The following is a 15,387-nucleotide window of genomic DNA, read 5'->3' as shown; positions in this document are numbered from 1 at the left end:
GTCCTCCCCAGCATCCGTCCGCCAAGGATTTATTGAAAGGGCTTGTTAAACCACAAATATTCACTAGATGGCTTTTTTGAGGTGGGGTCGTGAGACACCTGTGGCCTTGTAAAAGCGCTCAAACTGCACTCTCAGCAGGCTGTTTTCAGTATTCCTTATCACACCACGGACTCCACTCCCTGTCCTGTTTTCAGGGTCAAGGAGTTTCATTCTCATGCACAAAGAACATACACACAGTGCCTCGGTATTTTTCCATGCCCCAACCTCAAATGTCATGTACATAAGCTTGAGTAAGTTGCCATGCACCCCCACAGCTTCTATTACCCACATAACTCATCTAAGGAAAACTCTTTTAAAAGGACTATTCAATCGAAAAATAAATCAGAACACAGACTTCAAAATCAGAGAAGATGAAGAGAACAAATAGTGAGCAATGATTCATCTGTTGTATATATAATTAAGTCTGAGTAGATAATGATATAGTGACTGGGAATTCGTAATGTAAATGCTAAATAAAGATGCTTGAAATAATAGAGGTACTCGGCAAGAGAAATCATAATAACAGTCTAGAATTGAAGTGCTAATCTCCCTAAATCTTGGAAGTTGACAGGGGATACAGAGAAAGGAAATGGAAGTGATGAAAAGATGTCAACTTGAGAGTAAAGATGGAAGGTGAGGAAGTAAATATTCTGGAAGTCTCTGCTTTCTGAGGTGGGAGAAGTAGTGATGTGGCTGGATGTACAAGAACTGGTATTTCATAAAAGAGCAAAGAAATGTAGTTTGACTATGCATGCTGTGAAAGAGAATGTAACAACCAATGAAATAGAAAAATACAATATTACTTCTAAATTAACCAAGAAAAAAAGAGGAATACATATTCTACCATTTTGGTATCACTTTGGGGAAATTAGTAACAGAGACCTGAAATAACAGGGGCTTAAACATAAAAGTTTACTCTTCCCTCATGTACAATATATCTGAAGGTAGACTACCTAAGACTGATGCAGTGGCCTCATGATTTCATCAGTGTCCAGTTTCCTTTTATCTTTTTTGTTCGGGTATCATTAATATTCAGTTTCCATCTTCAGTGTCATCTTATGAATGCTATATGGCCATTATTACTTCCATATTCCAAGCAGGAAAAAGGAGGAAGACTGAAGCACAAAGCTTCTCTCGTCTGTGTTACCCTCTGCAAGGAGTTTGCAGTTGGACTGGAAAACCCATATTTCCCACTGAGTGCTTTACCACTCTCAATGGAACTTAGGTTCTGATACTGAGAACAAAGGAGAGAATGGACAATGAAGGGATCACTAGCAGTTTTCGTTACAAATAGTATCTTGAAAAAACCTTAACAATAAGGCGAGGTGTGGTGGCTCATGCCTGTAATATCAGCACTTTGGGAGATCGAGGTGGGCAGATTGCTTGAGCCCAGGAGTTCGAGACCAGCCTGGGCAACATGGCGAAACCCTGTCTCTACAAAAACATACAAAAAAATAGCCGGCATGGTGGGACGCGCCTGTAGTCCCATCCACTCAGGAGGCTGAGGTGAGAGAATCACCTGAGCCCAGAAAGTCGAGGCTGCAATGAGCCATGATGGTGCCACTGCATTCAAGCCTGGACGACAGAGTGAGACCCTGTCTCAAAAAATAAATAAAAGCAAAAGAAACAATAGAAAAACACAAAGTAAGAAGGAAGGAAAAATCATATTTACAGTTTTTAAATGTGAACGAACTGAATTCTCTTATTAAAAGATAAAGACCACCAGATTAAATGAAAAATACAAAAGCACTTAAGTTGCTTAGAAATACAATTGTAACGAAATTGTTTTATAAAAAGGCTGAACTCAGGAAGCACCTTCCCCAGTTTCTTCATCTTATTCTTCAAAGGGTAAACAAGAGTTCAGAGCTGATGATGATGACAATGAATAAAGACAACATAAAAATGTAGATACTTAATTGAAAAACATTAAGCATTTCCTTTTCGTATATGTAGAGCAGCTAATTCATTGGTTTTTCAAATTACAAGATTAATAATAATTTATCTCTAAGACAATTTGCTTTTCATCAAATTTCACAAATCTCATTTTAAAATGTAAGACAGCACAATAAATATTGTGGAAAACTTATTGATATGCATTATGTCTTGGTCTGTTCTCTGTTGATTATAACAGAATAACTGAAACTGGGTGATTTATAAAGAAAAGAATTTTTTTTTTTTTTTTTTGAGACAAAGTCTCACTCTCACTCTGTCACCCAGGCTGGGGTGCAATGGCGCAATCTCAGCTCACTGCAACCTCCGCCTCCCGGATTCAAGCGATTCTCCTGCCTCAGCCTCCCAAGTAGTTAGAATTACAGGCACCTGCCACCACGCCCAGCTAATTTTTATATTTTTAGTAGAGATGGGGTTTCACCATGTTGGCCAGGCTTGTCTCGAACTCCTGACCTCAGGTGATCCACCCGTCTAGGCGTCCCAAACTGCTGGGATTACAGGCATGAGCCGCTGCGCCTGGCCTAGGAATTTCTTACAGTTATGGAGTTATTAAATTTCAACAAGAGTTTTGGAAGAGACAAATATTAAAAGCATAGCACACTATTATAACTTTTAAGATTGTAAGAGTGCTGTTTGTATTTTGGGATATTACGATTTGATTGAGTTTGTAGGGAGGAATTTAGTGGTACATTATTTTATAATTACAAAAATATGTACATAGGATTTTAGATTTCGTAATGAATAAATTTATCAGACAATGATCATAATCATGATTAATTCAATGCCAGTTATTAAAAAACTACTTATTGGGTGGGCTGGGTGTGGTGGTTCAAGCCTGTACTCCCAAAGTCCCAGCACTTTGGGAGCCCCAGGCGGGTGGATAACGAGGTCAGGAGTTCAAGACCAGCATGGCCAAGATGGTGAAACCCTGACTCTACTAAAAATACAAAAATTAGCGGGGCATGGTGGTGGGCGCCTGTAGTCCCAGCTACTCGGGAGGCTGAGGCAGAGAATTGTTTGAACCTGGGAGGTGGAGGTTGCAGACAGCCGAGATCGCACCACTGCACTCCAGCCTGGGTGACAGAGCTAGACTCCATCTCAAAAAAACGAACAAAAACTACTTATGGGTAATTAAAACATCAGCTTGTAAATGTTGCAAAGGAATGATAGCAAAAACATAGAATCTACATTTAAAATAAAGTGTGTAATGAGAGGCTTTGAGTTGTCAGAAGGAAGTGTGATATGGTTTTTCTGTGTCCCCACCCAAATCTCACCTTGAATTGTAATAATCCCCATGTATCAAGGGCAGGGCCAGGTGGAGATAATTGAATCATGGGGGCAGTTTCCCCCATACTGTTCTCATGGTAGTGAGTAAGTCTCAAGAGATCTAATGGTTGTATAAATGGCAGTTTCCCTGCACAACTCTCTTTGCCTGCTGCCATTAAGACGTGACTTTGCTCCTCCTTCACCTTCCGTCATAACTGTAAGCCCCCCCTACAGCCATGTGGAACAGTGAGTCAATTAAACCTCTTTCCTTTGCAAATTACCCAGTGTTGAGTATGTCTTTATTAGCAGCGTGAGAATGGACTAATATGGTAAATTGGTACTGGGAATGGGGTGCTGCATAAGGATACCCGAAAATGTGAAAGCGACTTTGGAATTAGGTAACAGGCAGAGGTTGGAACAGTTTGGAGGGCTCAGAAGAAGATAGAAAGATGTGGAAAAGTTTGGAACCTCCTAGAGACTTGTTGAATAGCTTTGGCCAAAATGCTGATAGTGTTATGGACGATAAAGTCCAGGCTGAGGTGGTCTCAGATGGAGATGAGGAACTTGTTGGGAACTGGAGCAAAGATGACTCTTGTTATGCTTTAGCAAAGAGACTGTTGGCACTTTGCCCCTGCCCTAGAGATCTGTGGAACTCTGAACTTGAGAGATGATTTAGGGTTTCTAGTGAAGAAATTTCTAAGCAGCAAAGCATTCGAGAGATTATTTGAATCCTGTTAAAAGCATTCAGTTTTATGTATTCACAAAGATATGGTTTGTAACTGGAACTTATGTTTCAAAAGGAAGCAGAGCATAAAAGTAGAAAATTTGCAGCCTGACAATGTGATGGAAAAGAAAAACCTATTTTCTAAGAAGAAATTCAAGCCAGCTACAGAAATTTTCATAAGCAATCAGGAGCCAAATGTTAATCACCAAGACAATGGGGAAAATGTTTCCAGGGCATGTCAGAGGTCTTCAGGCAGCCTCTCCCATCACAGGCCTGGAGGCCTAGGAGGAAAAAGTGGTTTTGTGGGCTGGACCCTGAGCCTTGCTGCTTTGTCCTTTCTCAGAGCTTAGTGCCCTGCATCCCAGCCATGGCTAAAAGGGGCCAACATACAGCTCAGGCCATTGCTTCAGAGGGTGCAAGCCCCAAGTCTTGGAGGCTTACATGTGGTGTTGGGCCTACGGGTGCACAGAAGAATTGAGGTTTGGGAACCTCTGCCTAGTTTTCAGTGGATGTATGGAAATGCCTGGATGTCCAGGGAAAGGCATGCTGCAGTAGTGGAGCCCTCATGGAGAACCTCTGCTAGGGCAGTATAGAAGGGAAATGTGGGGTGGGAGCCCCCAGAGTCCCCACTGGGGCACTACCTAGTGGACCTGTGAGAAGAGGGCCGCCTTCCTCCAGACCCCAGAATGATAGATCCACCAATAGCTTGCACCACACACCTGAAAAAGTTGCAGACACTCAAAAATGCTAGATGGGAAAGCAGCCATGAAGGGGGCTGTACCCTGCAAAGCCACAGGGGCAGAGTTGCCCAAGACCATGGGAACCCACCTTTGCATCGACATGACCTGGATGTGAGACATGGAGTCAAAGGAGATCATTTTGGAGTTTTAAGATTTGACCACCCGCTGGGTTTTGGACTTGCATGAGGCCTGTAGCCCTTTTGTTTTGGACAATTTATCCCATGGAATGGGTATATTTACCCAATGCCTGTACCCTCATTGTATCTAACTAACTTGGAAGTAACTAACTTGCTTTTGATTTTACAGGCTCATAGGTGGAAGGAAATTGCCTTGTCTCAGATAAGACTTTGGACTGTGGACTTTTGAGTTAATGCTGAAATCAGTTAAGACTTTGGGGACTGTTGGGAAGGCATGATTGGCTTTGAAATGTGAGGACATGAGATTTGGGAGAGGCCAGGGTGGAATGATATGGTTTGGCTGTGTCCCCACCCAAATCTCATCTTGAATTGTAATAATCCCCACATGTTAAGGTTGAGGCCAGGGGGAGATAATTTAATCATGGGGGCGGTTTCTCCCATACTGTTCTTGTGGTAGTGAATAAGTCTCATGAGATTTGATGGTTTTATAAATGGGAGTTCCCCTGCACAAGCTCTCTTTGCCTGCTGTCATGTAAGATGTGACTTTGCTCCTTCTTCACCTTCCACCATGATTGTGAGGTTTCCCAGCTATGTGGAACTGTGAGTCAATTAAACATCTTTTCTTTATAAATTACCCCATCTTGGGTATGTCGTTATTAACAGCATGAGAACAGACCAATACAAAGTGTGAAAGTGTTGGGTGCTTGAAGGATGGAAAAGAATAGGTACAGAAAGAGAGAAATGTCAAGGACACATCTGTCACACTTGGGAATTTTACTAAGGACCTCCAAACCACATTGCAAACTCTTGGTTTTCCATTTGCCACAACTGTATCAAGTCACTGTAACTCCAGTGATACCCTTAGTAGTCCTGGTTTGACCTTTGGTTGCATGACTAAGTTACATCTTGTACTGACTTTGTAATGTGGCTCTAACTATTCACAGACCTTGAAAAATAGCAGATAGTAGTCAATGTTCAGCTAACTTAGAATAATGATAGACATGAAAGATAAACTTAATACTCAATCTGACTATACCAAAGGAAAAAATGTCAGTTTCACTAGTAAATCTTGACACAAGGAAGTGGAAGAACTATATCTGTATTCGTTGCATAAAAAGTAATGACACAAAAAGAGATTTGAATTTAATCTTTTCACTAATCATAAATAAAGCATGAAGAAGATAACTTAGACCATTATAAACATGTTGCTTTTTATTTTACTAAGTTCTTTACATATGCTGTCTCATTGAATAAAACAACAATCCTGCTAATTAGATGGTATTATCATCACTCTACAGAGAAGACTAAAGAGAGGTTTAAGTGGTCTGCCCATGTTTACACTAGACACTGTCAGAACAAAGCCTCAAATGCAGATTTTCTAACACCAGGTCCAGTCTTACCCATAATACACCAAACTGCACACCAACCAAGTTTTCTTGAGGCCCATGAATCAGTTGAAAATATGTCTAAAACATTTGGTGGTATGTGCAGTGGGGAATAATGGTGTGGGATTATTTTACCAGATTTTCAAAGGAATTCATGATAAAAAAAAATGTTAAGAACCACTGACCTATACTGTAAGATCCCTGAAATAAGGAACTTAGTTTGTTTTATTCTTGCTTGTACCCCAGCATTACTATAACGCCTAGCACTACTATAATGCCTAGTACCAATATAATGAAAGGTGGTAAGGACATATAAATTTGTGGATGAATCAATAGAATATGTCATACAATTTAAGATATTTTTCTGATGTTATTTTTGTATAACATGAAATTGTTCTGATAATTTGCTTTCCCTTGAATTATACAATAATCTATATAGATATTTTATACATTATTCCAAATAATCCAAATAAAGTTCTTAAAATTTGGGGGAGATAAACATTTTAATTAGATCATCAGTGTATCTGGTTGCAGGAGCCAAACAGCACCTGAGGTAAGGTTAAAAAAATAATTAGAATTCAATTTAATTGATATCCAAGGGACAAAAAGAGTTATTCACATTGATAAAAGGTACAACCTCTAAAGAAGTCATGGTTTAAATAATAACTCACAATCACATTTTATAAAATAACTATGATTTAAAATATGATACATTGACAGAAACAAAAACATAGCAGGGTACAACAAGATACTATCAGGCACATGTATATCAGGTAGACAAAAACCAATGATTAGTTTTTACTTTCAAAATACAATTAACAACATTGAATACAGCTCTAAGTTGAATGTTATATTTTGAAGTATATACCATGCTTTCTTGTTCAGGAATGAAATAGTTTCAAAGTTTCAAATATTGGTCACAAATAGAACTTCAGTAATATCCAAAATGAATTGCTCAGGTCACATTCTTTAGTCCAAATTTATAACTAGAAATTAATATAGATAATTAAAACAGGAAAACATTTCAACTACCTAAAATATTAACCTCTTCAATAAGTGAGTTAAGATGAAGTAAAAATAAAATCATAGATTACTTAGAAAGTAATAAAATACACTGTAACATTTTAAGAGTTTATATGTGGCTAAAGCTATAAATAAATACACAGCCATAAATTATGGTGTTATTTAATTAATTAATCTATTTTTGAGACAGGGTCTTGCCTTGTCACCCAGGCTAGAGTGCAGTGGCTCACTGCCGCCTTGACCTCCCAGGCTCCAGTGATTGTCCTACCTCAGCCTCCCAAGTAACTGGGACTACAGGCACATGCCACCATGTCCTGCTAATTTTTGTATTTTTTTGGTAGAGACAGAGTTTCGCCATGTTGCCCAAGCTAGTCTTGAACTCCTGGGCTCAAGCGATCCACCCATCTCAAACTCAGAATGCTGGGATTTCAAGCGGAGCCACCACGCCAGACCAATGGTTTTATTTTAAAAACAAAGAATCTAAAATGAACTGAGGAAAAAAGAAGAAATGCAAAAAAACAAACATAAAAATTAAAAAATATTAGAATATAAGAAATAACAATAACAATTATTAAACATTTCTAAAAGGATAAATTGATAATTTCTTGAAGAAACTAACAGACAAATTTCTGAAAAAATTTAATCAGAAGAAAAAATAAAACAAAATTAGAAATGAGCAAGGTGGGCTGGGCGCGGTGGGTCATGCCTGTATCCCAGCACTCAATAGGTGGGCAGATCACCTGAGGTCAGGAGTTCGAGACCAGCCTGGCCAACGTGGCGTAACCTCGTCTCTACTAAAACTACAACAATTAGCCTGACATGGTGGTGGGCGCCTGTAATCCCAGCTACTCAGGAGGCTGAGGCAGGAGAATAGCTTGAACCCAGGAGGTGGAGGTTGCAGTGAGCTGAGATGGCGCCACTGCACTCTAGCCTGGGTGACAATAGGGAAATTCCATCTCAAAAAAATAAAAAAAAGGAAATGAGCAGGGTGACAGACATGAGTTTTTTTAAGGAGTTTTTATTATTAGAAAGTACCATGTGAGTATAAATTTTCTCTAATAATTTTTTGATAAAATATATGGCTTTAAAGGGAAGTATAAATTACCAGATTTAACACAGATAAAAGTTGTAAGTCCAAACAGACAAAATAAAAATGGTGAAAGAACCTGAAAATATAACCAAACATCATCTCCAGGGCAGGAACAGGTAACTATCATAGTGCATAATTTTTAGAAAACAGAAATATATGAAAAGCAACTCAGTTTATTTTATTAAAATGTTGTCATAGTATCTAAATATATAAAAAATTTTCCCCAAAACTTTATTTTATTTTTTATTTTTGAGATAGGGGTCTCACTATGTTGCCCATGCTGTTCCTGAACTTCTGGACTCAAGCAATCCTCCCACCTTGGCCTCCCAAAGTGCTGAGATTACAGGCATGAGCTACTGCACCCAGCCAAATTTCCCTAAAACTTTAATAAGTTTTATTTAAAATTTTAGGTCAGAAGTTCCTTCTTTCAAGGAACTTACAGACAAGTCAAGGAAGACATATGAATCAAACTATAGTTAGTGAAATACACTTCCAGCAGTCTGGCAAACACTATCTGAATAACCCTTCCACGGTTGAGAAACGGGAACGATTACACACTGTTGTTGGGAATGCAAATTAGTTCAGCCTATGTGGAAAGCTGTTTGGAGATTTCTCAAAGAGCTAAAAATGGAATTACCATTTGACCCAGCAATCCCATACTGGGTATATACTCAGAGGAAAATAACTCGTTCTACCAAAAAGACACCTGCACTCGTATGTTTACCATAACACCATTCATAATAGCAAAGGCATGGAATCAACCCAGGTGCCCATCAATGGTGGACTGGATAAAGAAAATATGGTACATATACACCACGGAATACTATACAGCCATTAAAAAGAATAAATCATGTCCTTTGCAGCAATGTGGATGCAGCTGGAGGCCATTAGCCTAATCAAATTAATGCAGAAACAGAAAAACAAATACTGCATGTCCTCACTTGTAAGTTGGAACTCAACATTGTGTACACATGGACACAAAGATAGGAACAATAGACACTGGTGTTAAAAAAAGTAGAGGTTCCTCTTCAAAGACTTTCTTCCCCATCTAATTAGGAATAAATAGTAACTTTCCTTAGAAGCAAAATTTATTCAAAGACCTGTGCTAACATTCTTAAATATCTGCTAGCTGTAATAAAGAAATCAATGTACTTTACGTTCTTATCTCCCACAATTTAGCCTAAATATTTGCCCTGGCATGCTTATACTGGTCCAAGCAAGCATTAGGTCATAGCCTGTTCCTCTTCCTTATTTGAAGGTGTTTTTACCTTTCTCAGCATTCCACAGGTTACTTCCTTCCTTTGTTCTCCTCTGCCTTTGCCTTTTAAAAAGTTCTAAGTTGCTAGCCAGTCAGGACAAATACAGAATGTGAGGTCCCGTTCCAGCCAGTGGAAATGGGACACAGCAGTAGTGTGGACGCCATCAGGTTATAAATGACCCCGTCTCCTTTGTTGTGTACTCTCATGACAAAACTGCTAGCGAGTGTACCCTTTCTGCAGAAAGTAAAAATGGCCTTCCTGAAGAAATTAAATTTATGTTCAAGTGCTGTTTCTTTACAGCACTGGGGAACAAGCATTTCTACCACTGGGGATTCATGGGAAGGGAGGGAGTGGGGCAAGGGTTGAAAAACTAAAAAACTACCTGTTGGGTACTATGTTTGCTACTTGGGTGATGTGGTCATCAGAAGCCTGAACCTCAGCATTATGCAAATACTCATGTAACAAACCTGCATGTGTATCCCTTGAATCTTGGAAAAAAAATATTTAAAAAATAAATCTAGGGATACACTGGAGAATAAGCCTTGGGAATAAGCTGTAAGAAGTAAAACTTGACTCTTCTAATAGCCTAGGATACTCAAACAGGGCTAAAGTGGCCCCAGTCCATAGCAGTATGTGACCCAAAAAAAAACAAGCAAATGCTAATTCTCTCTGGAGGCAGCATGCTCAATTTAGTTTGACTCCCACAGATGACCTTCAATCCACATGTAAGTTCGGAATAAAAATGCTGAACATATGAAGACACAAGTATTGATGTGTCAGCAGAGAAACAAAACATTCGCTGTAAACCACTGTTAAGTCATATTGGATTTATCTGTTAATTTTGACTGCAAAATATTTCACCATAATTTATTCGTCCACTCTCTTGTCAATGGGCATTTGGTTTGTTGTTGCTATTGTGAGCAGTTCTACTAAGAACTTTAATGACCATGTCTCCTGGGGCATTCGTACTATCATTTCCTTTAGGTAAATACCCAGAGGTGGAATTGCTGCTTGAGCATATATGTGAATCTATCTTAAACTTCACAAGATAATGCAAACCCTTAGTTTCAAAAATAATTGAAACAATTTATACTCCTAACAGCAATATGAGATTCTGTGTAACATTTGTTAATTTCTGTCAATCTACTGAGTCCAAAGTTGTATTTCATTGTGGTCTTTTTTTTTGAGAGAGAGAGAGAGTCTTGAGCGCAGTGGCTGATCTCGGCTCACTGCGACCTCTCTCTCCAGGGTTCAAGTGATTCTCGTGCCTCAGCCCCCGAGTAACAGGGATTACAGGTGTGTACCACCATGCCCAGCTAACTTTTTGTATTTTTAGTAGAAACAGGGTTTCACCATGTGGCCCAGGCTCGTCTCGAACTCCTGTCCAAGTGATTTGCCCACTTCGGCCTCCCAAAGTGCTGGGATTACAGGCATGAGCCAACATGCCTAGAGTCAGTGTGGTCTCATTTTGTAGTTTCTTGATGACTAATCAAGCTGAACATCTCTTCTTAGGCTTATTGGCCATGTTTTTCCAGTCTTTTGCCCATTTTTCAATGGGCTTGTTTGAACTTGGTTTCAATTTTTATTCAACTAGTTGCCTAGTTCATTGCATTATTCTTGGACAAAGGACAGATTAAATATACAACATTAGGAGATTCTCCAAATATACCCTGCCTGGAAAATACTCTGGCATTTGTTGATGCTTTTTCCCCAAATTTGGTGTGGCCTTCTTCTTCAATGGGTCATTAGCTCAGAACAGATGGCACCTGTGCTCTTTGAAGATCCCCCATACACTTGGCTGACAAAATTTGTCCTTTTGCATACCAGTAGTATTTGATTTATACCACTCTGTTAGAGCAAACCACATGTGTAGAACTACACGTCTTTCCCCTTTCTCTCCTAGAAAAACAGGAGCTTCTTGATGGCAGTAACTTGCTCATTTATCTCTGAATATTCAAAATATGCTTGGAAAAGAGGCACTAAATAAATGTTCAAAATTCAAAAGGGATGACTTTGCTACAGGATCAAATTTCAATGCATTCCATTCACTTTAAACATTTTATAATTCTTATTTTATGTAGAGATGGGGTCTCACTATGTTGGCCATGCTGGTCTCAAACTCCCGGCCTCCAGCAATCCTACTGCCTCAGCCTTCCCAAAGTGCTGGGATTATAGCCACCCCCACCCCGCCCCCCTCATTCACATTTTAAGTGAGGCATTACAGTTTTAAATCAAGTTCTTTAACATTTTCAGTAAGCAATTTTATTATTAATAGTAAACCACAAAATCTTGGTCATTTTCAGTTTGAGATATTCTGTTCAGTTATTGAACCATGTGACCCAGTTTTGGTTTGGAAGACATGATTACTGTCAGGACTGGGTACTTACTATACCATAGGACTCACAGTCACAGACAAAAATAAATATTTCCTGGGTTTGGATAATTAGGTTATATTTTATAAAGAACAAAACGCAAACAAAAAAAATAACTATGCTACAAGGGAAAATATAAGTTCTATTCTGATCAAAGAATTGAGACCACTACAAAAAAAAAAAAAAACCAAAACCCAAAACCATAAAATATTTAAACAATTCCATATAAATTAAATACTTAAGAGTTTTAATTGTCATACAAATATCTACAGTATTTCTATCCTCCATCGGGGCCCTAACTTTCATCCTAATTTATGTGAAACCCAAAATCACGCATTTGGTCATGCAACAAATATTAAGGGCACAAAAGTATGCCAGACTCTATTTCTTTTAAGTAACTCAATTTTTCACTTGCATCAAAGAAAATTGAACTTCTGCGAGTGTCTCACTGTTCTAGAAATTAAACTAACACCAGTATTGTGTACTCACTTGAAGTCTTTTTTTTTTTTTTTGAGACGGAGTCTTTCTCTGTCCCCCAGGCTGGAGTGCAGTGGCGCGATCTCGGCTCACCACAACCTCCACCTCCTGGGTTCACGCCATTCTTCTGCCTCAGCCTCCCGAGTAGCTGGGACCACAGGCGCCCGCCAACACGCCCGGCTAATTTTTTGTATTTTTTAGTAGAGACGGGGTTTCACTGTGTTAGCCAGGATGGTCTCGATCTCCTGACCTCGTGATCCACCCGCCTCGGCCTCCCAAAGTGCTGGGATTACAGGCTTGAGCCACCGCGCCCGGCCCTCACTTGAAGTCTTTATGGAGTAAGAGAAAGTACTTACAAGTGACATGTCAGCAAAAAGGAACGGGGGAGCCTTCCTGGCAGAAGAGGAGGCAAATGTCAAGATCAAGCGGTGCGGAATCCTTTGCCAGCTGGGTTCAAATCTTGACTCCAGTTCTTTAACCCCTGGGGCTGGGAAACTTATAATGACTTCAGCCCACCACACCAAGGAAGCTAAATGACTTCTCCATGTTTAGAAAAGCTAGAGCAAGACCAAGCGTGGTGGCTCACGCCTGAAATCCCAGCATTTTGGGAGGCGGAGACGGGTGAATCACTTGAGGCCAGGAGTTCAAGACCAGCCTGGCCAACACGGCGAAACCCCGTATCTACTAAAAAAAATACAAAAATTAGCTGGGCGTGGTGGCGCAGGCCTGTAATCCCAGCTACTCGGGAGGCTGAGGCAGGTGAATCGCTTGAACCCGGGAGGCGGAGGCTGCAGTGAGCCGAGATCGTGCCACTGCACTCCAGCCTCGGTGGCAGAGCTAGACTCGGTCTCGAAGAGAAAGGAAAAAAGAAAAAAGAAAAGGTAGAGAAGGGGCAGGTTACTTAACGCGGCATGGATCACACCGCATCCTGGGGTGCTAAGCCTAATGAGAAGTTAGGAAGGACAGAGCCAGGAGTAGAGCCAGGCTTTTAGGCGGAGCTTTACCGGAGGCCGGGGCGACCCCTACGGCCTGCACGCAGGCTGATCACCAGGTCTTCAGCCCCCTACCCTCGCCTACTGGAAAGTGTGCTTAACTGGTAGCACCAGCCCCACCTTTCTCCAAGACCCTCACTACACCCCGGGAGTACCGGGTAGGACCACGCGGCTTGGTAATCCCACAGCTGTCTCTTACATTCTCACTGAACTTATTAGAATCTAACCCGCCGCCCGTTTCCCTTCTAGACCCCCAAGGCTGCTCTGAACAGGGCCTTTACTCGGAAGCCAGGGCTTACCTCCCGGCTGCGATAGGGTCATTTGTGGTGGGCATGACACTGCCCGGAGCGGAGGATTCCCGGCAACTTGGCGACCTGCAGGCGATCTGGCCTTTCATGCCAGCGTGACCGCCACTGCCTGCCTGCCAACTCCACGCCCGCCGCCAGGTGGCCGAGCAGGACGCCACGCGCTCGGCGTAGGCAACTTTACGCAGCTGGCTACGAGAACCGCAGGGTGCCGCGAGTTTCGCCCGGCCGCCTTAATCTCAGCATCTGAGCTTGGTCACCCCTCACTCAGAACGTCAGCGATGAAGTAAAATAGTACACTACAACGCGCCACACGAGGGCTGCATTCAGCTTTCCGGCTTGCAGGTAGCGGCATGCTGCGACCTCCCATTTCCTGCGACCTAGCAGGCCCTGCACACGCGCGAACCGCCCTATGACGCGTGACGCTCACCCCTGAAGGCCGGCAGGAAGTCACCTAAGCCCTAATTTACATGGAAGCCATCCGATACGTGCTTATGGGCCAACGACTCGGCCGCTTAGAAGCCCATGATCAGTTCTAACACTGGGGCTTTGTAGAAGCACTCTTCTAAACAAAATCCGCAGTCTGGGAGGTCACTACTGCGTTGCGCGGCACTTCCAGGGTCGTTTCTAAGTACAGGTGGAGTCCCCGCGCCCGCCAAGCCTAATCTCGAGCAGATGCTCGGGCCGCGAATGTCCCATTCCCGGTATCCGGAAGGCGGCATCCTTTGATATTTACCCGTTATCTAGGAAGTGTTAACAGCTCTTTCTGTGACAGTTTGGGGGCCCTGAAAAGGGCCTTTTGGAGTCTGTAGAAAAGCTGTGGGGACAGCTCAGCCGCCGAAACCATAGAGAGTGCGACCCTGGCGTTTCAGCGCGTACACCACATCCATGGCCGTGACGGTCTTGCGCTTGGCGTGCTCCGTGTAAGTCACCGCGTCGCGGATCACGTTCTCCAGGAAGACTTTGAGAACTCCCCGGGTCTCCTCGTAGATGAGACCAGAAATGCGCTTGACGCCCCCACGTCGGGCGAGACGGCGAATCGCAGGCTTTGTAATGCCTTGAATATTATCCCGCAGCACCTTCCGGTGGCGCTTGGCGCCTCCCTTACCCAGCCCCTTGCCACCTTTACCTCGCCCAGACATTCTGAAGGCACAGCTCCTACTCAGCAGAAAATCGGGCTGCTCAGTGTGATTTCCAGTCACAGACCAGGGCTTATATTCGCTCGATGCGGACCTGTTTGAAAACATGAAAAAAGTGGGCGGAGCTCTAGGCCCCACCTCTGGAGACATGCTATAGTTGTTAAGTCCAGGAAGCAGGCAGCGAAACCAGCCTGATTTTTTTGTTGTTTGCTCTTTTGGGAAAACTTTTTCTGATATTTGGAGAAAGGTTCATGGTAATACATTTTAAAGTTAAAACAGTATCAGCTAAAAGAATTTATATTGCCTTTTCTCAGCGCTTAAATAAAAGTAGGCCAGATCCTATGCACGTTCCTTGTTCTGTCCCTCCCTCCTTCTGTTTTTTCAAACGGAATTCCTGACTTACTATGAAACTCAATAAAAACCTGAAAAGCTTTACATCAGCGATTTCAAAGCAATTACTTAAAATTTTTCACACGTGGGTCTTTTGAA

General features: G+C 41.7%; 3 protein-coding genes across 3 annotated transcripts in view; 1 reads left to right on the top strand and 2 right to left on the bottom strand.

Moving 5' to 3' along the window:
• GUCY2C (guanylate cyclase 2C) overlaps positions 1 to 12,899 on the bottom strand; it is a 138,529-nt gene extending 125,630 nt beyond the window's left edge. The window contains exon 1 of the mRNA XM_055280542.2: positions 12,819 to 12,899. Within this exon, the coding sequence (XP_055136517.2) occupies positions 12,819 to 12,827 (9 nt within the window). The 5' untranslated portion in view covers positions 12,828 to 12,899. The remainder of the gene's footprint in view (positions 1 to 12,818) is intronic.
• The window catches only part of H2AJ (H2A.J histone), a 92,906-nt gene that overhangs the window by 74,148 nt on the left and 3,371 nt on the right, over positions 1 to 15,387 (top strand). The window lies entirely within an intron of this gene.
• On the bottom strand, positions 6,043 to 14,968 carry H4C16 (H4 histone 16). Its single transcript, XM_063639649.1, has 2 exons — positions 13,754 to 14,968; positions 6,043 to 13,310 (listed from the first exon to the last, which is right to left on the bottom strand). The coding sequence occupies exon 1, from the start codon at positions 14,899 to 14,901 to the stop codon at positions 14,590 to 14,592; it is 312 nt and encodes a 103-aa protein (XP_063495719.1). The 5' UTR covers positions 14,902 to 14,968; the 3' UTR covers positions 6,043 to 13,310; positions 13,754 to 14,589.

Source organism: Symphalangus syndactylus, chromosome 5 (assembly GCF_028878055.3).
Source record: "Symphalangus syndactylus isolate Jambi chromosome 5, NHGRI_mSymSyn1-v2.1_pri, whole genome shotgun sequence".
Classification (NCBI taxonomy): Eukaryota; Metazoa; Chordata; class Mammalia; order Primates; family Hylobatidae; genus Symphalangus; species Symphalangus syndactylus.
Note: the sequence above shows the minus strand (reverse complement) of the source record. Positions and strands in the feature narration are given on the sequence as shown.

Bases quoted from the DNA above. Each gene is read 5' to 3' on its own strand.
- H4C16 (XM_063639649.1), bottom strand. From the start codon at position 14,901: ATGTCTGGGCGAGGTAAAGGTGGCAAGGGGCTGGGTAAGGGAGGCGCC.